Source organism: Corvus kubaryi, unplaced genomic scaffold (assembly GCF_017639235.1).
Source record: "Corvus kubaryi isolate FWS band 111438036 unplaced genomic scaffold, C.kubaryi_AGA036_p1.0 37341, whole genome shotgun sequence".
In the NCBI taxonomy this organism is placed as follows: Eukaryota; Metazoa; Chordata; class Aves; order Passeriformes; family Corvidae; genus Corvus; species Corvus kubaryi.
The window spans coordinates 1,654,266-1,679,461 of record NW_024581112.1 but is presented as its reverse complement, the minus strand read 5'-3'; the positions used below and the strand labels follow the sequence as shown (position 1 = coordinate 1,679,461).

The window sequence follows — 25,196 nt, the reverse complement described above, 5'->3', positions numbered from 1 at the left end:
CTGGGTTTGTGACTGCTGTTACTGCCATAGTGGTTGTTGTTTTGTTTGACTGGTTATATACATATATATATATAGTAAAGAACTGTTATTCCTATTTCCCACATCTTCGCCTAAAGGCTCTTGATTTCAAAATATAATAACTTGGAGGGAAAAGGGGTTATATCTGCCACTTCAAGGGGGGCCTCTGCCTTCCTTAGCAGACACCTGTCTTTCAAAACCGAGACAGGAGGATTTTGTAGAAAATAGCTGGCTGCCTGATAGAGTCAAGAAGTAGCTGCTGCAGCAGTAAATCTCTGCCATAGTTTAGCATAAAGGCAAATCTAAGTGTGGAAACAGAGCCTTGCATTTTAGAAGTGTATATGAGAAATGAAAGTGTCATAGGTGACAAAAAATGGCTATTTCACCTGGGAAGGGATATATATAAAATCAAAACGTGCCATGAAATTGGATTCTATGATACATTTCAAAATGAGGGAAAAACCAGCAGATTAATGTGGTTTGTACATTTTCAGCAGTCCTGCAGTCACCTTGTACTTAACATTGGCTATGAAATGATGGCAGAATCAAACTCAGTAAATATTTATTTAGCTTTAAGGTATTAAGACTAATCCCTTCAGTTTTCCCCTCTGTTGTTCTTTCACACAAATGTAAAAAAGTTGGCACATGCAAACTTGAATTCACTAGTGGTAAGCTAAGGGGATATAGAGCCATTTTAACTTACAGAGGTACTTGCATAAGCAGTTACAAAATCACTACAGTGTTGCTGTAATATAGGAGAAAAGGTTTAAACTTTGTAGTGTGGTGGCTCTTAACTGACTGGTGCATCACAGGTCTTGTGTACAAAGGCCTGAACCCCATCATTTCATGAGGAGAATTTTGTACTGAGGATTTCTGTGCTGCACCCAGGAGCTGACAGATGCTTGGTGGGGTTTTACTGGATCAGCTTTACATCAGTTCAGAAAAAAATAAGTGAAAGAACATGGTCCAAATCCTTTTTGTCTTTTGCATCAGCTCAGCTCTTTTAATAGTTAACACTTGTACACTCTGGAATTGCGCCACGTGTCTTAACTCTTCTCTGCCCATTTTATGAGCCCTGCGTGTTCCACTTCCATGCCAAAGCTCTGAAGCTGGTGTCTGGTGTGTTCCAAACACGTCTTCCAGATATCCACTTCTGAGTGCCATGAGCTCTCTGCTCCTGTAGCTGTCCCATTCTGCTTCTTCAGCAGATCTCTAAGACTTCAGGAAATAAAGCATGCCTCCCCTTATATCTGTCTATGCAGGATGGCCCTAAGTCAGTCTTTCAATGAATTATGTGGGCTCTTGATGAGCTTCTTACCATGGCAGGTTTTTTCTGCAAAGCTGCCTAGTCATACCCTGTACATCTTTCAAAGGACAGTTTGAATTAAGCCAGGACTATTTGCAGTCCTGGCCTCGTTCCTTGCTCTAACATACTTCGGTTCTGAGGACCTGGTTAGTCTGGTCATACATTCACCCATGGTCTAGCCACCTTTAGTCCATTATGTTACCTGTGAACATTGAAAAAACAAATTAATTGCATTGTCACACATTTATGAGGTGGTTTTTTTCTTCCAAAATATAATTGGGTCTAAATTGCTGTGCATACATTGGGTTATTGACACCTACAATTATTACTAATATAGCAGAGCAAATCATGATTCTATTTAGTTCAATAATTTCAATAAAAATATAGAAAAAATCTTCTACATTGAAACAGGAATGGACTTATTCCGTGTATTCTACATTGAAACAGAAATGGACTTATTCTGCCTTTTGTTCTCAGATTATGTACCTCTAATTATTTTGTCTTTAAAAAATATAGACCACTTGCCAATAAAAAAATGTTGTTTGAAAGAAGAAACCCAAAATGATTCATTAAAATATGTCAAAATAAGCAGTTGGTGATTTTAAAATGAAACATTTCAGATCTTTTTACACTGCTTCCATATTTTTCAGCTGTAATTATTTGCCAAATTACATTCATTGGTGTGAACAATTTCGGTCATTTTAAAACTGTACTTTCAGTGACTTTCACGGTAATTGAAAAAAAAAATTACCTCTCCCTGCTGTTATAACAATAAAGGATGTAAAAATATTCTCTGCAAAATGGAGCAGGAACAATAGACATAGTCATAACAGCTGGATAAGAAACAATATTTCTGTTTCATGAAAGTAATCCAGTAGGCATTTTCCAACCTGTCTGCATTTAACAGTTGTGAGTGGTCTATAGCTATATCTAAAAGCTTTCTAGCACCTCATGTAAAACAATTTTTCATCTCCCAGGCTAAGGTTCCTCTCTTGCCTAAGTTACAGTCTGCATTTGAGTCTCAAATACATATCCCTGCATACGTACTTTAGTGACTTCTTTCTTTATCAGGGCCCACGCTGTCTTCTCTGTCTACTGAAGATGTTTAACGTAGTAAGTATGATTTGGTAAATAGGGGTTTACATGTTTCAGATAACTTTTAGTCCTGGAGATTCTGACTGTCACCAGAAATTCCAGCCTTTTTGGAAATAGTATATACTCCCTTGTGAGAAAATCTGATTTCAATTCACCTACATTTTCTGAATATAAAAAGTGGTTTTGGTGTAATTTCCCAACTCACTGTAATCAAGTCAGATCAGCGCTTCTGTACTTGCTAAGGTTGACACACACACTGAATTCTACATGTGCCAGAGACGTTGTCTTGGTCATATCAGGCATAAAAAATAAAGCACAGGATCAGGTTACTCATAAGACAAGTTGCATCTAACACACCTATTTAGATAAATATATTTATACACAGGTAGAAAGATGCAACATATGAGAATGATGACTGGATTGCAACTATAATTCTATTTTGCTTAGAACACAAGAAATGTTCCTCTGGTAACATATAACTAGAAAACCATAAATTACTGTCTGTCTTCTACCTCTGTGACCTTAACTTTTAAAAGACATACTTATGTATTACTGGTCAGGGACATATAAATATTTAATGGCATAGAGCTCTGCTCATAATACACCAAAATTAAGAACTCCAGCATTTTTTTCTCCTGGAAAGGAGTTGCACAGTACATAATTTATCCTATTTTCCACACATACAGGGGAGGGCACAATGTCTTCTGTTTATTGACTGAACAGTGCACCAAAATCACCTTTTTGGCCAGAGTTCTAACACCCCAGTTCTCATGCAGGGTTCACATCCTTACAAGAGAAGTTATTGATTAGTGCCTCACTTAAGTTGTTTTCTCTCCTCATGGGTTCCTTATGGGTACAAGTTACTCCTGATTACACACAGAGGAAAATTTTTCACAAAGAGAATAATCAGCCACTGCAATCCCGCCAGGGAATCCCCAACACTGGACACTTTTAAGATTCAGCTGGGCCATCTTTTCCACACCATGCTTTTGCCAGAAAAGATTGGACCATATGATCCTTGATGTCCTTTCCAAGCTGGAGTTCTATGATTCTATGAATCTCATTTCTAAGATTATTAATAAGAATATTATCAATCATAATACAAGTCAGTCTGACTTTGGAGAAACTTTTTTATTCATTTGCCTTTCTGAGAACTTACGACCTTGATGGAGGGGCCTCACGGGAAATTAAAGTGATACAACCAACAAACAATGCAGCTAAAGATGGCTGTCAGGGTTTAGACTGAGTATTTTAGATCAGAGTCAGCCAGGAATCCTTGGAAATTTGATGACAATCATCTATACTTTCGTGCTATCAAAATATGAAACTCTTCTGTCCTGGTGAAAATGTGCTTGGTTTCTCATTGAATATCTACATGGTTTTGGGGGCTGTTGGCATTTATGCTTGAACACCGCCTCTCCCCAACAAGATCTGTTAGAATCATTCCGTTACTGATATAACCACAACTATTTATGTAGTTTATTTAAACCCCATGCTAATAAAAGCATTGCACCATTATACAGCTCATGACAAGCCATCCGTTTCTGATACGTTCAAAAGAGTCAGACTTGAGGTGTCAGGGGTTCAGGATGACCAGGACTATCTGTTACTTCTCTGTACTTCCCATTTTATTTACTGTGAGTTTCACTCAATTGATTGCCAGCAGAGGAAGAACATAACTGATTAAAAATAAAGAATTGCTAGAAGTAACATAAAATAATAATTGCAGTTTTAAATGGGTAAGTTAAATATCCAGCCCACTCAAGCCTAGTGGCAGTAGTCTATAGTGGAACATGCAATCTTCCCTGAAAATGCAGTTCATGAACCGGATGCTGCCCTTCCTGAATCACATGAAATCATTTACACAACAGAACTGTAAATATTAAAAGTTTTTGTGATTATATAATCATAAACAGGTAAAAGATAAACTATCAGAAAAAAACCCATGAAATCCCATGCCCTGCAAAGCCATGAGGTAATGGCTTTTCTCAGATTTGTCATTCTAGATGTCTCTGCCCATGGCAGGGGGATTGGAACTAGATGATCTGTAAGATTTTTTACAACTCAAACCTTTCTGTGATTCTATGATCCCATGGTTCTGTGATTCCGTGATTCGATGATAGCAGGGCTGACAGCTCTCATTGCCCCAAAAATGAATATGGCCACCATCGTGGTGTTTCACAATCAAGTAACTTCAGGAGAAAAATCTGAAAACCAGGATTTGTCAGGTTGGCATCCTTTTTCATGCTCATCAAACTGTTTAGAGAGCTTAGCCGAAGTAAAAAGTGAAACAGCATAGCAGCTGGTGCAAAAAAGATTCTTAAACATTTGATAGACGATGTACGTGAGAGAAAGCATTGCTCTGGCTGGGAGAGGGAGAATTGCAACAAAGACCCCAATTTATTTTTGCCATTCTGCCCATTATACCTAGGATTACAGCAGAAAACAAAGAAATAATGGCGTTATTCCTTTCAAGTGCAAAGCATGACTGACTGCATTTCATTCTGCTCCATCCCTTCCGCAGATTAAAGCCCAAGAGTGACGACTATGTTTTCACATCAAAATATAGATACATAAATAAATCACTAAATAAAACTGATCATCTGCTGCAGGACAGATGTTAACAAAACACTTGTGGTGTAGAAGTGAAATTGATGTTAAAAACATTTGCAAATAACTCTGTGACTGGAAAACATCAAAAACCAAGAGATTCATATTAAATGTTGGTACTTTTCTCTAATTCAGATGTATGAAAAAAAGAGACACCATATGCTCAGGGGTGGGAACAGGGTGGATATACCAAAGTGACATTATATAGAAATTATAATAAAATCACTGTTGAAGAATTGATCCCATATGACATGCTGTTGAATGTGCTTGGATGTAAAGGAACTGAGAAAACATAGATAATTAAATATATAATTAGGCCTTAAAACTTGCTGCTGAAGGTTAGTATTGAGGATGCAACTAATTTTATGAGGCATTAGTAGGTGTGAGTTTGTGGGCAGGAGAAATATGTTTTACAGCCTGTGTTTCTCAAGGTATTTACATCTACATGTCACTTAGAGCGAGTTCTCTTTTAACAGGGTTCTTCTCATTCCTAAAGTCACATATGACTGTGTTTTACCAGACAAGCCTCTATTCCTTCTTGATCATGTCTGATAAAGGATGACATTTGAAGAATGTCAGGTGTTTCAGTTACTATACACCTCATATAGAATATTCCTTTAAACTGATATATTTCATGTAAGTTGAAAAAAGGACTTTTGTATTTCTGTTACAGGATGGGCTGATTTGGATTATTTAATCCTTTCTGAGTGGATTGCTATAAATTAAGGGAAAAAAAGCTAAGGCCTTGTGAACACTTAAATAAGGTGTAGTTGTACCCTTACTCCACCCTCCACCCCCACCAGCTAAAATATTACAAATCCAAACCTCATTTTTGCAGAATCTGAAAACATTTGTGAATTTGGGATAGCTTCCAGAAACTTGCAGAATGTCTCATTCTGGAGGACTGCAACAAGGAAACAGTAAATATTTCTGAAATGAAACACTGATACTTCACATTTAAATTATGCTTTTGTTTAAAAACTGACCTAATTTGGAGGGGTCAGAAATGTGCATAAAAGCCAAAAAATTGAGCAATTTTTTTTTTTGGCACAACTGAAATTACACTTTTCCCTGGATGACCAAAGAAAAAATCCACTATTATGTGCTCTTAACCTACACAGATTTTGTCCTTGTTACATAACAATTTTGATCGGGAGGTGATTTCTATGTAAAACAGTTAGATAATTGAAATTCAGGTCTAGTTATTATCAATAAAGGCACTTTTTTTTCCTTACAGGTATAAGGCTTTTTGCTTCTTCATAAATGCAGCTTTCTCTTGTATATGGGAATAATTGAAGAGGTGCAAGATATTTAAGTAGATGAAGACTTCAGCCTGTCATACCTTCATGTGCACCAGTGTTGCTTCTCTTGGTGTAAAGACACACCTTGGGATGGATCTCAGGTTAAAGCAGAGCTTTTGAGGCTTTCAGTGTGCTTCTAACAGTCTATTAAAAAGACGTGTAGAAATTAAGAACTCATTGTGCACAGAGAATTGCTTTTAAAGTTTTATAAGGTTCCTTCAGGGTTTTTTTTTCTCAAAGGATCAAAAAGTTTGTAGGTGCATTCTGGGCTACCTTTTTCAGGCTGAAAGTAGAAGGGGGAATTCAGAATTCAATTACATATGTAAAAGTGTAAAAGTAAAGTCTAAAAGCTGTCTAAAATTAATATGCACTCCTCTTTGCCACTCAAAGTTTTAAAATACTTGATCTGTGAGATAAAATGTGCTCAAAAATCATTCAGAGACTGAAACCTTCATTTAGTTTCAGGACAAGACCAATTTTTAGCAATACTCATAAAAGGCAGAATAGAAAATGCAATGTACACAGGCTTCATAACAGTAGAAACCTACAGGAAAACAATGTGAGCTTTTATGACTGAACCATGCTATGTTTCAATCTTATGCTGGTTTTTGAATTCACAGAAGTTAAGATGGTTTCAAGTATCAAACATGGATGTAAGCAGCAGGAATACAGCATGTTACTGCAGTTACCTCGTGACTTTACCTTGATGCATCTTTCATGCACCACATCTCCAAGCTGTATCCATAAGGCACAGGCAGGCATAACCTTTGGGTTCATGCACTCCACTCATCACACTGTGGAAAACCTGCTGCATTTAGCTATCAACCCACAGAGGAAAAGATGAGGGAAAAGAAGAAAAACAAAGTTTACACCATTTTTAGTAGTTAATGTCTTGCCAAGATGTGCTCACTTCTAAGGATAAGAATAAGCACTCTCAAGGAAAATGAAAAGACTAAGGGAGGAGCAGTTGAGAAGATGAAGAGAGTAAGTCTAAGAAGAAAAAAGAGCAAGCTCCTCCAGGGAATTCTAAACCTGCTTCTACTCCCATAATTAAGTGAAGCTAGTGTAACAGCACAGATACTAAAAATGAATAAATGTTCGCATTAAAATGAATGTTAAAACTGCCTTTTCCTTTTTCTTGAATCAGAAACTAACCTCCTGCTGGGGCTGAGATCATGTCAGTGAATTGGCATAATGAAAATATCATTGCAAAATGTAGGTATGCACTATAAAATTGTGAGCTCATTGAGAGATATATTTCTTTTTTTGGAAGTCATATTTCTTCTTTTTGACACTGTAGAAAAGAAGACTGATTTTGGTTATCTTTAGTTGTGAGAGAAGCCTCTTTGAAGACAGCAATAATCCTTTTACAGAGCTGGACCAGGACCATCTTGGAGAATCATCCCTCCTCCACACTATACCACGCAGGGGCTGGATGAAGCGGTAGGTCAGTGTCTCTCCCTGGTGCAGGGAAGTCAGCCAGACTGTGGAGGTGTGCCTGGAGGCGTGTTTGGCCTCTGGAGAGACCAGTGCCAAGGGCAGAGAACTGCAGTATAGGGATGTCCAACTGGCACCAAGCAGACTGGCAACACCCTCAGCTTCTGGCTAATAGTTTTGGCCAGGGAGCAGCCCCAGAGTGAGTGACGCCATTTAGTGCTGCACCAGCTACTCCCCAGCTACAGACCAGGGTATGGTCCTTTGGGTTTCTTCCCCTCTTTCTAACTTCTAACCACACTCCTGCTTTTAAAATGTCATAGTACCATAACAAGCCCTCACTCGCTCATTCTCTCTTTTTCCTCTCTTCTCCACCCATTCCCTTCACTTTTCTCTTTCTTGCCTTCTTGTGCTCTTTCTGGTCATCTCAGGTACCTAATGCTTGTGCCTAGAAAGGCTGTAGTTTTAGAAAAAGGTATGCAAATTGTGCATCTGTCCAAACAGACACGTATGAATCAAGGATGCTTTGTATTTATTAGTATAAAATATCACACTTCAATAAAAATATAAACAAATAGTTAAAGAGGAAGAAAGAAAGGCAAGAAAACAAGCATACAGAAGGAGAGCAAGAGACTACAGTAAAGGGAAGCAGAGCAGAAAGAAAACAGGGAAGCATTGTCTTGCAAATATGAGTCTGAGAGGAATCCTGAAGTTTTCTGTTCTCTTTGTCAATGAGGTAAGTGGAGAGAGATCTAATTGGAAAGTCTACCATTTCCTCACCTATTATTTTCTGTCTGCCAGAAATGCACGAGGAATTTACTTAGTTGGCTGTGAGTTTTAAATCTCTTGGCTGAGACAACAGGAATCACAGTTGCACTGCAGACTGGATGATATGTCCTCCTGATCATGGGTATAAAACACAGTGCTGGAGAGTGATTATTGTCAGTAACTGCATTATTCTTTTGTGACAAAAAGCCTGAGGTCTGGAACTTTTCTGAGACACATCGAGAGCTTGACCACTCTGTGAGCAAGAGAACCAATTTTCTAGTTGTACTTTGCAATGCAGAAGGAGTCAGACAATCATATTTCTCCTTAAAGGGATAGTCTTTGATTGAAACAAGATTTAAGTATGTCATCTTTAATAGGATTGGCAAATAGATTTTAAAAATAGCATATACCATGCAACTGTACGTATGTTTTTCTTGGCTAAGCTTGTTTACAATTGGAATCAAAATATTATGATAGATATTTTATGAGATGACAACGCAGATTGTTTTTCATTATACTGTATGCAAAGAGTGGGAAACATGAGAATAATCCAGTCTTACAATATATTCCTAATTTTAATCATTTCTTGATAATAGTCATGGTTATAAAGCATCCTTCCCCCAAAAATTCCTAAGAGTATCCAACAGTATTAAAAACATACTCTACCATTGGTAAGCCAAACTGTGTGCTGTGGGGTGTTGCCTGAGCCCTTCCCAAACACATCCATGGATGATCAGAGCAAGGAGTCCACCACTGGGTCAGGAAATGCATGCATATAAATATGCAGACCATGTCCTTTGGTCTTGCTGGCACCATTGTCAGTCATGCCTGCTGCACAGCCTTCAGAAATGCTTTTCCATCGTTTTCTAGACAAGGAATTGGACAGGCACCTTTCTCTACACAGCACAGAAAACAGTCCCTCAGGCAGCAGTTTTGCTGAGGCACACCCAGAGACACAATTACTCTGACTTCAGCTGGAGGGACGATGCAGAAGCACAACCACCTGTTAGCAAATTGCAGAAACTCCGTGCAATAACAAGCTAAATATCTCACCCAGCTGGAAGCACATGAAAAAGAGGCGGGTTTTGTTTGAGGTTGGTTTGGTGTGGTTTTATTTGAAAGGGTCATAACGGGTGGTGGTGTGCAAGGATTGCCAGGGAGGCCCTGTCCCATCCATTGGAATGGAGGCGAGAGCGTTGAGAAAAGCACATTGTTCTGCCACAAATCTATTTGCCCATTCCCACTGAAGTGAATAGCCCTTCATTCCAGCGGGAATTTGTGCCGTCACTTCAAATGTTATGCACATAAGTTAATTTCACACTGCTTCAGGACTTTGTTTTCAAACTACCAAAAGGGTTAAGAACTGAAAAGGAAACGCTTGCCAAACTCCCCAGTCTAAACCAAGGGTGAGGGATTTTTTTTTTGCATGGGGGGAAGGGCAGGTGGATGGACAATGGCCAGAAAGTGAGGGAAATAGGGACTGGAAATAAAGTACAGTCTTTTGTATTTCTACAGCTCAAAGATGCTTTTGAAGAGGACTGCTGCCAACCATGGAAAACCATCTTTTTATGGAAAAAATATGCCAGTAACAATGGATTTACAAGAACTGAGCCAGTGTGTCCTATATGCATTTATTCCATATTATGCAAGATTAATTGTTTGGAGCATCATGCCTTCAGGAGTGTTCTAAGCATCAGGGAGCCAAATTTAGACTTGATATCATGAAGTCAAATTTCCTTTTGTACCACAAAGTCCCCAGGATGCCTGATTACAACAGTGCTGAATCTGGCACTGGAAGATGTTACCTACAGACTGGGCACAGTTCTGCTTAAATATGACAAATTGCATTTGCTTCCTTAGCCTGCATGAATCGATGTACATAATTTGGTGCTAGACCTTCAAAACATTTTATTTTAAACAGACTTAATGTTTTTTGTTGTTTTGAAATGAGAAGGAATAAAAATATTATAGCAGATGGCAATTTGAATATAGTTGTCACAAATAGGATTTTAAGGTTGCACTCTCAATTACACTATGGCCCCATTATACTTCCTACCCATCCTAAGAATGCCTTAAACTTGGTGTAAATGTAATTATGAAATGTAATTTGTTTCAACTGCTAACTATAAAATGGGATTTATCTGTATGGGACTCGTCTATACAGGGAAATGGAGTAATTACACCCAATTAATACGTCTACCTGGGATGTTACATCAGCAAAGCCATAGCAGTATAAATTATTCTGCTACAATTATGCTCATTAGTTTTCCTGTGTAAAAAGGCTCTTATCATAAATAAAAATGGGTCTCTAATGATTAATTCAGTATTATATTTATCCAGGTTTATTGGCATGGAGGAATATATTGGTTACCATGGAATCAAAAGGCAGAGTCTAACAGCAGAGTAAAGGACCAGGCATCAAAAGTATCAGCAGAGGGAGAAAACCTCTTTTAAACAAAAAGGTTTGCCATATGAACCTATCTATGAACCTTTGGACAGCATCCTGTGTATCACCTGAGCGACCCCACAGCTCTACTGCAAATTGGAACGAGAACAGTTTTGCACTAGCTGAAAATTAGACTGGCAAAATTACATTGATTTCATAAAACTTTAGGCCCTTTCAGTTATGTTGGTTTTCAAAGCAGAATGTTGAGGAATGTTCAACATCCGTCATAGCCAGCAATTTGCTTGTAGTAACTCTTCGCCTGAATTCTGTTTTGTTTCAGTTACAAATTAATGAGGCCAGTTAATTGGCAAACAGTGTGGCTGAAGACAGAATGAACATACTATTGTAAGCATCTGATAAACTTAGCCATGTGTATCCTTGAGAGAAACTGCTCATGTCCACTGTTGAAAGAAATCATCGAATATTACACTGTTTTGGGGAATATGTGGTGCTTACATGGAACCCATTTGCCATGGACATTTCAGCAGCAAGTATTTATAGCTATTCAGTATTTTCCTTGAGGTTTTGCAGGATAGTGCATCAAAAATGAAAAAAACACACCTAGATTGTAAAGGGGCAAGACTCTCAAACCAATTCTTTTAAGGTTCTGTATTTTGCTGTTGAAAATCTCATTGGGGGATACATCCATTGACGTTATACCCACCAAACTGACGATCAGCGCCGAGATGCAGCAAAGGAACTGCATTTCTTACAAAAGTCACCTTTGGTTTTGTGACCTTGTTACAGACTGCTCTAATTCTGAGACGCCCTTAGCTGGACTCCTGGGACCTAGGGCAAAGGCACGAATTCCCTCTTCACCTCGAGCGGCCACTTTGCTCTGGCAATACTCGGGAGCATTGGTCTCCGCCCGCGGCTGGGGCACCATCACTCCCTGCGGAGCAGCTCTGCCCTCCTCTGTGACAGCCTTTCCCAGAGCAAAGTTATGTGCTGTGCCACAGCCAAGAATCCCTGCAGGCATTAGCGTTACAGAAACGCTGCCTGCTGCCCCCGGACCCCTGCAGGCCCCTCTGCGCGGGCTGCACACGGCCGTATTTGGTATTCCTCAGTGAGCGCTGCACAGGGCTCGCTCTGCTCCCAGATGGTTTCAGACCTCCGGACCCTGCCACCTCTCGCGGGCTGGGGATGGAGTCCGCACCGCCTCGCAGCCGTGCGCTCCACGCTCCCCGTGCGCCGCCCCGCTGCCCGCACAAGCCCCGTCGGGAGGTGCTGCGGGAACGGGGCCCCGGCCCGGCCCCTCGCTGCCCGGCTCACACTGCGCGTCCCGCACGGGGCTTCGCCAAGGGCAGCGTAAGCGACGCGAGGACAACGCCGGAAAGTTTACTGTCGGCAAAACCACGGGGCACGGGCTGCGCGCCCGCGGCCAGCGGCCCCAGCGCGGGGTTCCAGCCCAGCGGGCAGCCGCTCCCGCCGAGAGGAACCGGCCTGGCCCCTCCGCGGAGGTCCGGGAGCGGCCACGGCCGGATCTCCCGGCTCCCGGGAATGCCCGCACCCAGCGCCCGGCAGAAACGGCGGCGGTCGGTCCCTCGCCGCTCCCCAGGGCTCCCCGCCCGGGACGGGCGCTGCTGCCCGGTCCCCAGCCCACGGGACAGTGGCCGCCCAGGCCACCCCGGCCCGGCGGCGGCGGCAGGGAGCGGGGGCGGGAGCGGGGCGCAAGTGCCGAGTCCGGCCGAGTGCCCCCGACCGCGCTCGGGGCGGCGGCGAGAGGGACGGGGCGGGGCGGGACGTACCAACAGTCCCCCGGGGGAGGACACCGTGGCGCCCCCTCCCACCAGCCTCCCGCGGCGCTGATGCCAACGGGAACCCCCCGATGCGCGGGGCGCGTCTGCGAGTCCCACAGAGCGGACCGGGAAAGACGGGGGCGAGGCGACTCGCCACGGGGCGGGGGGGAGGTGGTGGGGGTCGCGGTGGAGGCGCACGACACACGCGTCCCTCCTTCCCCCGGATCCCCCTCCCTGCGGCGGGTGGTGCGGCCCGCTCTGAGAGGGCGGGAGCGGCGCGCCCCGCCCCATTCAGTGACACAGGCATCGTGTGGGGAGGCGCCGGCGGCGCGGGCAGCGGGACCGGGTGGGACTGACCGGGCGTCGTAGCGGCGGCGACTGCGAGCTGAGCCCGGAGCATGGCAGGGGCTGGAGCCGCTGTGGAGGCTGCTGCTGGTTTCCCCCCTTCGCCGCCTCCTCCCTCCCGCCGGGAACTTTTCCTAGCGGCTGGTGGCGGTGCCTCCCCCCGGTGGTGGCAGCGGCGGCGGCGGCTGCTGCGTTCGGCGGTGCCTCCCGGGCCGGGGCTGGGGCTGCTGGGGCTGGTTTTCTCTCGTTTCTGCTGCAGTAAGTGGAACTTTTCTCCTTGGCGGACGGGCGAGGGGGCGGGTGGAGGAAGAGGAGGAGAGAAACCCGAGCCCCGGCAGCGCTGGGGGACGCGGCCGAGTTGAGGGAAACTTTGTGTGGCGCCCGGCGGCGGGGAGGGGTGGCGGGGGCTGCCGGCCGCCCTGCGCTGGGGGAACCGGGAGGGACGTGGCCGGGATGGCGCAGAAGGGGGGGATATGAGGCGGGGTCCAAGCTCGAGCCCTCACCGCGGAGACCCACAGGCGCTTTGTCCCGGGAACACCCGCTGCGGCCGCCGCCGGGAGAGCGGGTGTCCCGGGAGGCCAAGTTTCCCTGGCGGTCGGGCTGGTGTGACCGCGGCCCGGGTGGGGCAGCAGTGTAAGTTTATTCGCCGTGGCTGGGGCTTCCCCCCGGCGGACGGCAGGTTATCCGCTGTAATTCCCGTCCTAAGCGGCGGGATTTCGCTTGTTTGCGGGAATTCACGGGTTCTTCCCTCCCTTCTCCTTTCCCATCCTGTGGGAAGGACAGAAGGATCTTGGTGTTACCCGGGTGCGCCTCGGGGGAGGACTAGTACGCACTTTGCCTCTGGCGGTGTGGGCTCGTGTCATTGTTCCTTCTCACTGAGAGTGAAACCCGTGCTAGTTTCGGTGTTGGGTCGCTCGCCGCTGCTGCCGAGGTGGGATTGTTTGCTTGCTCTACATCACCCGCATCCTGAGCAGCTGCTGCCGGGGGCACTGCGGTGCGGGGCCCCGCCGGGCTTGGCGTGACCACTTCTGGCAGGAAAATGCCATCACCGACACCCCCTTCCCGTTCATCTTCCTGTGGGGAACAAACAAGCGACGTAGCAGTTGGAAACTGAGCAGGAATTTATTTATTTATTTGTTTGTGTTGTACTGCATGCGGTGTAGTGTGCGTAGTGTCATTTTTTTACAGCAGTGGAAGATGAGAGGGGATAAAAGTAGACTTGGACAAGAGCAAATCGAAAACCATCATCCTGCCGTTGTATTCCCAACGCAGTAATGAATAGTTGGCAAGGATATTTTTATTATAGGAGACGCTGTGTCCCTTCCCTCTTTAATGAAGGAGGAACAAGTTAGAGGAGGTAGTCTCTGGAGGTTCATGTGATAAAAATACCCAGGAACGAGCAAGCCATGCCACCGTAAAACACTTGTGTAGTATCTGAGAAATGCTTTCTCAGGGAGGGAGTTGAGGCGCTGCTGCTGTAGGATTGTGCTCGTGTATGTAATAGTCTCCCCCCTCTGGCAATGATGTAGATTTCAAAAAAGATGATTGTTACTAAGTTTGTAAATATTGAGAAGGTATCACATTTCAAACTTTAAGGCTTGAATACTTAGTTTTCATATAGTTGGCAAACTTTTTGCACTAGTACTTTTCTCCCTTTCCTTTGTTCAGGGTTATTTCTGCTCTTTTGCAATTAGAAGAGTGAAGCTGCAGACTTGATGTAACCTTGACAAGCTATTTTTACATCTAAATGTGAAGATAATAGTAACAATGAAGTTAAGAGCATCCGTGCCTAGTGTCATACAGCGACTCAACCATTTTAGTCTTGATGAGTGTAATTCGGATGCCAGTCTTCCCAGTTTCTTTTTTTTTTTGCATACGTGAACTTGACTGATAACACTTCAGAACATCCGCCAGAAGTGGCAATGTTGTGTTGAAATAATTTTGTTCTTCAAGCACAAAGTTTTGAAGTATAATCTCTGGATAAAAGCGAAAACTTAAAAAACCGCTAATGACTTCTGGACTTGGAGGTTATCAGCAGGGCAAGGGGTTTTTTGTCAGTATCTTAGGTTTTAGTTTTCTTTTCACCTTGAAATTTCCCACAGTTGTTTTCAATATCTCTGTAACTGTAACATGTGACTATGAAGGAAAAATATTATTGCTGTGGCTTTTAAGAGTTCTCCTAAATATATTTTGAGCATGTTTACATGTTGATGGAACCCAAAACTTACTTTTGGTTGCCTTTTGTCCTACTACTCAGCCAATTCTGATAATGCTAGCAGAAGGAAGATTTGAAAATGGTACCACAAAAAAATCCAAACCCTAGTAGAATAAAGTCACTACAAGACCAAATCAATTTTTATCCAGTCATTTCAATTGACAGTTAGAAACAATGATTTGAGCTGTAATTCCTCAGAGAAATATTGCGAGAAATATCTTAACACTCATACCAAAAAACTGAATGGGGGAAGAGAAAATATATCAGGACTCTGAAATAACAGCAACTTTTCTATTTTTGAGTAAAAATAGACCTGCTTTAATAAATGCTGCTGCTTTTTTGAGAGCAAGACTGTTGGATTCAGGCTGTATGTACAGGTGCTTCTTCCACTTCTCAGTCAAGCAGTGCACAAGACAGTAAAGTGCATACTAAAGGTACATGATCGAACTAGGTGCTAGTTCAAACTACATGCTTGAACTAGGAGAGATGTATAGCATCCATAGGAAGCATCATCATAATCTTTAATTTATGAAGTAACTTATTTTGCATTGCAGCAGATATTTTTCAGCTGGGCTGTAAATGAGGACCTGTGTGCTACTAAGTAACAAAGTCCTCCTAATTCCAGTGCCTCGTTAGTTTGCACACAGTGAAAAGTTCTTTGCAAAGTTTTTTTGATGTAAGTATGAATTAAAAATAAGCAAAACTGTAAAGTGACGTGAATAGAAAGATGTACAAGATGCATTTTTCAGGTATTTTGCTGAAGAAATAATTATTTTTTTTCAATTTGAAGTGCTGGTTATGTTAAGCTTCTCAGTAAGGCTAGAAAAAGAAGTGTACCTATGTCTTCTAAGATCCCAGTGATTTTTTTTTTCTTAAAGCAGCCTGGAATTCAGAACTCCAGACTAGTAGTAGAGCTGGAAGGATTTGATTATAAAGATGTAAATAATATAGGTGTGCAGTGTACCATACACAAAAATTAAAAAAAAAAAAAAAAAGAAAATTCCCAAGTAATTATCGATCAGAACAAGCTGACTATAAACCTTTTTGCTCATTTTTTGGGTTAAGTCATGGGAAATTAGAATGTCAAGCAAAGCAGATTACTGACTTGGAAATGGGAAGGTGTAGTAGAGTGTTCAGAAAGACAACAGAATGTGTTTTTTCCTTGTTGTATGTTAAATGTAATTATAATAGTTTAGAAATCCATGTCTAAATATGCTTTTTTTTTTTTTGAAAACGATATGGAAATAAATGCACATTTGAACAGGTGTTCAGTGAAGCAATGTCATAGCAGTGAAAGAAGGAATGGGAATGCTATAAAGGTATTTGAAAAGTTGGAATGAAATAGTGGTGAACCATGTAGTAGGCTGGGTGGTGTATGAAACTGCTGTGTGAAGAAACAGAGCAGGTGCACTGGTAGGAACAACAGATAGGAGAATTTAAATCTGGATTGTTTGATAATTAGCAAAAATTTTTAAAAATCTGCCAGAAGTTTGTCCAGCCTGTACTTGAGGATAACTTGTTGGAATATAAGGTGTGATCTTTTGAAAGAATTTTTAGCTCTGTTTTGTTGTGGTAGGTCTGTCCTTTTCAATGTTACTGTTACACTGTGATGCTTCTGGCATGCAAGAACTCCCATATATATGAAAATGAAGTACAGTGTTATTTGAGTTAAGATCTGAACACTTGGAGTATCATAAAAGAATTGTAGTGATTTAGCCACTTGTGCTACATAAAAGTTGAATTTGATTTAAACAGTGTTTCTCTCTTGCCTTTCTAACTTAATTTTATGTCATGGAATATGAATGTTATTTGACAGTGAACAAGAGGTGGCTCTATCAGGATTTTCTTTTTGCGAGATTAGAGAGAGAAATATGGTCAAATCTAGGTTGTTTTCTTTTTGATCCCTTTTATGTAGTATTGCTGGCAGGACGATATTGAGAAACAAAGGACTGTTCTGTAGCAGGAGAAGCAAAAATGTGTTGCCTTTATAGAGCACCTGTACCAGCTGATTACTGTTCAGGTGCTGGTAGTAGAGCTTTTAAGGTAGGCACAATGAGATGTAAATGGCATCTGATGTGAGAAGGGAAAAGGAGTTGGGAGTGTGTTGCTTCAGAAAGCAGTGTGTGGGGCTGGTGAGTGTAGCATTTGTGGAGTTCAAAGGAAAAAGAAGTTGGAAACTCTAGAATCAAAAGTCTGAATTTCAATTTGTAGAAACAAAATCCAGAGTAAATGAAATTAGGGTAAGAGAAATAAAAAACCTGGTACACAGAAGATAATCTTGTTAAGTGTCAGCTACCTGCAGTGTTGTTGGTAACTGTTGTCTTTTTTTAGTGTTGATTTGGTTATCTGTTGAAAAGCAATAAGCTTTCATCTGGTGTTACAGCAGCCTGTTGCTGTGGAGGTGGCCTGCTCTGCTGTTCTGTGGCTGAATTCAGCTTTGTCCAAACAGCTCTTTATCAGAAGGTACGGCTGCAGACTGGTTGGATACGTCTGCAAAGAAGTGAGAGTGCTGAGATTGTGTTGTCTGCTTGCTCTGGAGCCCCCATACACTGCCTCTTAAAGGTGGCTGTGTGATGACAGATTACTTTGCTCTAGCACTATTTGTATTTGTACTTCCTATTTCCAGCTTTGAATGAATGTGTTGTATTGAATGAGGATTATTGGAACGTTTGTTGTTTGGTTGGTTGTTTCTTTTACCCTGATGACTTCTGTTCTGAGTGGTATGTGGATTGTAATGCAGAAGTTTCTGTCAGGAATTTTCTAAGGCACCTGATAGTTGGAACTGAGTGACCAGGTTTGCTAAGTGAAAAATAGGTATAGGTGCAATTATTTAATTATTATTATTTTGTTATGCCCCATGTTGTTGTGTTTTATTGTCATTAGAGGTGGAGGTATGTATGGTCTTTAAAGGTACCTTTAACCAAAACTCTTCTGTGTTTCTATGGTTTGGTTTTGGTAGGGTTAGCCTGTCTAAAACAGCATTTTTGAACAGTACTTATTTGAAGGGCAGTTGTATTCAGTGCCTCAGAGTTCATTGGTATCTGAAATGCAGTAATGGATTTTTATTGAGAGGATGAAGATGAGGAATTCTTTGATTAGGCATGAAATAGGTTGATCAAGCTTTCTTGTTAAAGGTAAAGGGATTATTCTTTATTCCTGGTTAGAAAGCAGAAGGATTGCCTAGAAAAGAGTATCATCTGAGTACAGGAAGAAATCACAAGAGCTAAGAAGGAACAGGTGGGAATAGCTGAATGTGGAAAAAATACAAGGAAATCTATGAGAAGCAAATAAAGAGCAACATGTGCAGTAAAGGAAAAAAATGTGTCAAGGAAAATAATTATTGTGTTTCTGTCTCTGTTGTGGGGAGAGATGATAAAGCTGTTGGGCGAAAGCTTGTCTTACTCCCCTGGATGTCCTAGATGGTGAAGGTGTAAAACAGTGTGTTAAAAGGAGGTGGAGTGAGGTATGAGTGAAGCTCCTGACGGGGCTCATGGCCAGTATTACACTGACTCTAGAAAAGCTGACCTGTGGTTGCTTATTACACAACTTAGTACATAAGTTTGTGATGAAGAGCTTCAAGGTGTAGCACAACTTCCAAGTCAGTGAGAGCACCAAACCAGCTTTTTTGTGTTATCCAATACATGAATGCTTCAGGAGTTACTTTTGAGGTAATTAACTTTCAGACTTTGGAGTGATTCAAATGTGAACCCAAAAATTGGTCATTCTGTCCAAAAGTTAGCAATAGAAGAAAATTAGCAGCAGGAATGGAAAAAATGTTAAAGTCTTAAAACTTCTGTTGATGTCCTCTATCCTTTTACCTTGCTTTTCCCAAGTGTATGGGAAGGTAAAGGTATGTAAAGCTTAGCATGCTATCAAGAAGGTCACTTTTAGTTCAGGTAATGAAAAGCAGTAACAAGCTTCCAGACAATCCTCTTATATCATAACTGCATTCTTCTGTTCCATTTTTTTTGCTTCTTTTCAGTTGTTTTTCAAGTAGTGTACAGGAGTAAAAGCAATTTTAATTTTTTAATAGTGTAAAATATTATCCACTTTATTCTCAATATGAAGGCTAGTTGAGTGTAACTCGCCTTGAGTTGACAGGGATACTAAGATTATCTGCAGCAGTAGACAGCTCTTGCCCATTCCCCTTCCCCAACCCCCCTCCCACATCAGATTTTCATTATCTGGCATTTAAGATAACTTTTTATGTCTACAGGGATTTGTTGTTTTCTCCTTTTCCATTAGTCAGGGTTTGTATAACATGATAGCTCTTAAACTAGTCCTGGGATTAGTTTGTACAGAGCAGAATGTTTTCCGAAAGTGACCGTTGTTTTGAATACTTGGCAGGTGTTAGTGCTATCAGTGTAATGCAGTGGCATGTGCAAAATTTGTAGGCATTGAGATGGCAATCTCCTGCTAAAGGTGAATAAAGACTAGTCAAACAGGTCTCCGTAGCTGATATATGTAGAGATGAGTGGAAAAAAACAACTGAGCTAGCTTGATGAATTTATTGGTTACTTTTGAATTTATTTTTATTAGCCCCTCAGAAGATTAAAGATTAGTGTTGGATTTAACTTTTTCTTATTCCTGTGTTGTGTGGGCACTCTTTGCCCACTTATGTTGCTTTTTTTACTTGAAATACCACCCATGCTGCATGTGGTTAAGCTGAAAACTAATTATTACTGGGACAAGCATACCTTAAACTAGCCTGTTGGATGAAGAGATGCTGAAGAAAGAATATGAAGAAGTTGAGATCATGTTCAAGATTGGTAACTTAATTTCTTTTCAGTGTACATAATTTGGTAGAAAAATAGTCACTTTAGTTAAGTGTAAGTTAAATTACATCAAATACCAAGTAACTTCTTAATAGCAACAGAGTAAGTGAGGGAGCAAGACTTCTAACTCATACACAACTTGGGGGTAATTTCTTTCCCCAAATTCCTTTAATTTCTCCAACATCATCTGTTGGCCCTTGCCACGATGAATAACTAACTCTGCTAAGGTTTATTACTAAGGGTTGGAGAACTGAAGTCAAGAGCTGTTAAGCTTAATAGGATTTTAAATTTATTTGTGAAGATTCATAATTGCATTATAAAAACCCAGTTCCCAGCCCTCCACCAGTGCTTCTGTTTCTGTGTTTTAAACACTTCAATGTGCTTTTGATTTCAACAGATAGACTTTCTTGAAAGAGAAGCAATGTTATTATGACTTCATTAAATCACTGTATCATTTAAAAAGACACTGTAGTTCTAAAGATATCAACGATGAGAAATTGATGGTTGTGACCATACCATTAATCACTTTGTGGGAAATTTAAATGCATCCTGTTGAAAGCTTCAATGTGTTATTGATAGCCAAGGTAGCATAAAACAATCTACCTCTGGTAGCTAGCAAATGTGTAAATAGCCATTTATCCAGGATATGGTGTACAGGAAGAAGCATAATAAATTCTGTGTAGCTGTTCCAGCAGTTTGAGGTATCAGAGGTAGTTCAGGCTTCTACATGTGACTTATATGGTCTAGTTCCAATCTTTAAGGTCCTGTCCAAACCAAACTATTCTATGATTCTATATGTCTAACACAACTGTCAGGTTCAACAGCTGTAAAACAGTAAGGTATTTTACTATAACCAGATTATCACAGTTGATGTATCAGTGTTTTCACCTGAATATTTAATAACTTATGCTACCTCCTGATAAATCAGAATGGAAACTATTGTGGAGAAGCAGATTTGTGTAAGCTTCATGGAAGATCTTTAAACGATTCTGCAGAGAGTGTTCTGCCTTACAGACAGAGGTGAGGACTATGTGACTCTTTAGAACTGTTAGTGAAAGTTCTTGTGATGAATTTCCAGAGCTACTCTATAGCTGTGTCTTTTGAGTCTCAAGAGATATGGTTTAGGTATAATAAATTGATGTGGCTACATATGGGTGAAAACTGAAGTGAAATGAAGAGCAGTTATGGTGGTGTCTCCACAACTGAGACTACTGTGAAAAGAGGTCCTGAATTGATTGCTGTAAGTAAGTAGGACAAGGCACTGGACAAAGGAAGAACAGTGAGTGTTACTAACCTGAAACTTGTCACTGGTGGCACCAGTGCAGGGGCAGTTCGTCTGCATTCTGACCTCTTTTCCGGATTGTAAGGCACTTAAAGCAAGTTTGTGGGTACTGTGGATGACTGTGAGGATCAGTTCATCTGCTGGAGACTGGGGCTAATTGAGTGGGATGTCCGCAGGTCAGAAATGACTGTTGGAAACCTTGTGAAATTCAAAAGCAAGTGCCAAGCCAAGTCTCTCTGGGGAGGAATGACCCCATGCAGCAGCAGAGGTGTAGGCCAGACTGGTGACAAGTACCTTTACAGGAAAGAACATAAAGGTCCTTATGGGACAGTATGTGCCTTTGCGGTGCAAAAGCTGGAGAACACACTGGGTGTGGCCAGCCAGTTGAAAGAAGCAATTATTCTCTACTATTTGGAGCTTGTGAGACTGCATCAGAAGTATCGTGCACAGTTTTGCGCTCCCAAATGAGGTAGGTGCTGAGGTGCCTGTGAAAGGCCACTAAGCTAGGGAGTCAGCACATGATGTATGAAGAGGGCAGGAGAAGTGAGTTTGTTCAGCTTTGAGAAGTGTCTGAAGTGGGGGATCCTAATTGCTGCTGGCTCTGTTTAATAGGCAGTGAGAGGGAAAATGAAGACAGACTCTCCTTCGCTATGCACAGGGAAAGGATAAGAGACAGCAGACACAAGCTACAACAAGGGAAATCACTATAATGTGTTAGCAGTATGTTTTCCCACGCAGAATGAAGCACTGAAACAGGTTGTGGAATCTCTGTCCCTAAAAATATTCAGAACCTGACTATGGTATGACCTCTGAGCAATTTGATCTGTCTTCAAAGTTGGCCTTGCTTTCAGTTGGAGATGGGATTGGATAACCTCCAGAAGTCCCTTTCAGTCTAAATGAGCCTCATACTGTGCATGGGCAGGCAGGAGCTAGTATACTATAGTTGCTAGCCCTGGAAGAAAAGTAGAAGTAGTTGGGAGTCTTCTATTTAGATTAAAATGTCAAAGTAAAGTCTGAAACAAGTTTTTCCTACAAATCAATTTGACTTCTAAAAACTTACTTTAAAATTGGATCCCGTTGTTACTTCCTAATGTAAGTTTTAACTGTTAGAGAATTTGTTAAATAAAGATCTGCCTACATCTTTTTTGCTACTTCAGTAAGTAGCCAGTAAGACCAATCTTGTGCAGCACAGAGCTGGGTGACAGTGTGAGACATACTGAAAAATGTAGCTCAGCAGTAAATTGAGCAGCTATTAAACAGCATTCCCTAGGCTTACTGTCAGGATGCAGTTCCTGGACAAAAAAGGGTTAACTTTCTGGAATGGCCTGCAGCGAGCTGGCCTTAGGAGCTAAAAAAAAGCCAGCAGTGTCAGCAATGCAGGGGGCAGCAGGCATCCCATAACTTTGTAATGTAACTGGTAATGCATCAGATTTTGTTATGGACAGTTGAGATTTGCTGCTCCTGACAAAATAAGTTTATTTCATATTTCATTGTATGACCACAGTTGTTCAGTATTGGCAGATAACACTAAAACTTTACAGGTAATCGAAAATGTGAAGTTAATATTTAGCTGCTTTTCTGAGGTTATTTGAGACTTTGCTACATTACATAGTGCAGAGTACAGCTTCCCTTTTTACATAGTGCAAAGTACAACCTCCCTTCTCTTCCCCCAGACCTCAGTTCTCCCGAGAGTAGGTGGTATGTGGAAAGACAACATATAAAAAGTGAAGGAGGGATCTGCTTAAGGCAGTCAGGGCTTTCCTAGGGATTGAAGGTCTTGTTCCTTCCTCTAGAAGGACATCACACACACATCAGTGTTCCTGACCAGTTTTTAATGGCTTTCTGGTTTCAGTGTGGGAAGTACAGTGCTGGGGGCAGGGAATGCTGCATGTTTACAACTGTTACTGAACGCTTAAAATTTCAGGTACTACTTACTAATTTCACAGAAAACCAGAAACTCCCCAGAACCCAAAATCCTGATAATGGAGTGTTTATTTAAAGCAATTCAGAAATTTTGCTTGTGCAGAAGTTTTTGGTAGCCTTTGGTAGCTATGTGGACCATGTACACTCATACCACTAAATGCAGTGGGTGGTCTCTCTGATTCTGCCATGTCCATTTCTCCATTTCAAGTTGAAGTGATGTTCAGTTCCATGTGACTTGAATTTTTGCCTTATTGTTCCCACATAAAAATAATATCCTACTAAAGACAAAGATGGTAATACAACAGTATTTTTTCATTTACCTTGTTCTCCCCAAAATGGCTGAAATGCCCTAGATAGTTGGTTTTGTTGGTGGTTTTTTTTGTTTGTTTTAAATTATCCCAAGTCAGGAGGTTTGTGCTTAAAACTTCTGTCTTGGTTAGGTTAGGAATTTCAAAGACCTTGCTTTTCATCTTGGTTAGGTTAGGAATTTCATAGACCTTGCTTTTCAGTATGGCACACCTTTAAATGTCGATAGTTTTGGTTTGTCAAAACCAGCCAGCATTTCTGGTGGTGTATGTCAGAGTTATTTGGGGGTTTTTGTTGATTTGTTAAACTGCATTGTGCTGATACTGAATGAACCAAGACAAAGGAAAGCAACCTGTGTACTCTTTGCTTTGGCTTTGTTGTCTGTTATTAACTGAACAGCTCAGAAATACTTCTCCTTTTGACCCCTACCTTTGAGTAGGTAAAATATAGCACAGTTCTAGGACATGTAGCTTGAATGTGATCACATTTGTATTAAACTTTGTCTGAACATAAACAGTAATTGTGAAATGCAGAAATTGACAGTTAATTGGTTCTCTGCATTGACTTAGGTTTGCCTTGATAATGAATGAAGAGGTGGAGTCTGACAAGTGCAGTGTAGTATGGGAAGAACAGAAAGTATAGAGGTATGGAAAATTAAGTTACTGAATAACAAAATAATTAAGTACTGATATAGCACTGCACAAGTCTATAAATACAAGCCCAGAGATATGCTAATTCTTGATTTGTATCTTCATTGCTTCTCCTAGCCAGCTGGGCTGTCATTTCAGCTTGTGTGCTGTGCAGTCTTATAATTAATATGTAGATTCTGGCTGACCATTACACCTTTCCTGTGCTGCCTGGTGTAAATACTATGAAATGCATGAAAGATCAGGTATTAATTAATTTGACTTCCCTAGTCACTGAACTTTCCCTGAGGAACAAGGACTACTGAACCAGAGGCAGGGTCTGTCTGATGAAGTAAGGCGGAGGGTTCTTTTCCAAAAGCATTCCTGACTTGTGAGGAGGGTTTTAAGCTATACATGTTGAGATTGCCTTTGATTTTTCTCTAATCTGAAGAGAAGCAAAGATGCAAGGAGCAATCAACAAGTGTCCAAGGGGGCTATGATGGAAGTTGGTTTTATCCCTTCCATTGTGAAGGCAGCACAAATGAGCACAACTGTGAACTTAGGATCTCTTTGGAATTCCAGCAATGTTGTGGAATAGCTTGTATGACTGGAGTCATGCAATTTGCTGGATTTGTACCTTTCAGGGAAGGCAGGCTGGCAAGGTGAGGAAGAGTGTCTAGAATGCTTGGAGCTAGACTGGTGTGGCTAAACAGAGAGCTGGAATTCAGGAAAAGGAGAGTTTATGAGCTTTGGAAGAAGGGGCAGGCGGCTCAGGAGGACTACAAGGATGTTGTGATGTTTGCAGGTAGAAAATTAGAAGAGCCAAAGCCCAATGGGAACTTAATCTGGCTACTGCTGTAAAAGAAAGTAAAAAATGATTTTTATGAATACATGAGCAACAAAAGGAAGGCTAAGGAAAATCTCCATCCTTTATTGAATGTGGGGTAAGGGTGACGTATATAATGAATTCTTTGCCGCAGTATTTAATGTTAAGACTAGTTGTTCTC

At 41.4% G+C, this 25,196-nt stretch overlaps 1 protein-coding gene and 1 long non-coding RNA gene across 7 annotated transcripts in view; one reads left to right on the top strand and one right to left on the bottom strand.

Moving 5' to 3' along the window:
* Positions 1-251: 251 nt before the first annotated feature.
* LOC121666247 lies at positions 252-12,279 on the bottom strand. 2 transcript variants are annotated; one of them, XR_006016626.1, is made up of 4 exons: positions 6,372-12,279; positions 5,855-5,933; positions 4,490-4,626; positions 252-1,526 (listed from the first exon to the last, which is right to left on the bottom strand). It is a non-coding gene; the product is annotated as an uncharacterized LOC121666247 (long non-coding RNA). The 2 variants fall into 2 exon arrangements; XR_006016625.1 differs by having other exon boundaries at positions 254-1,526; positions 5,855-12,279.
* A 737-nt stretch (positions 12,280-13,016) lies between these two features.
* Positions 13,017-25,196, top strand: part of NECTIN3 (nectin cell adhesion molecule 3) — a 157,958-nt gene continuing 145,778 nt past the window's right edge. For all 5 annotated transcript variants that reach the window (XM_042031561.1, XM_042031560.1, XM_042031558.1 and 2 more), the window contains exon 1: positions 13,017-13,320. In XM_042031561.1, the coding sequence (XP_041887495.1) occupies positions 13,116-13,320 (205 nt within the window). In that variant the 5' untranslated portion in view covers positions 13,017-13,115. The remainder of the gene's footprint in view (positions 13,321-25,196) is intronic.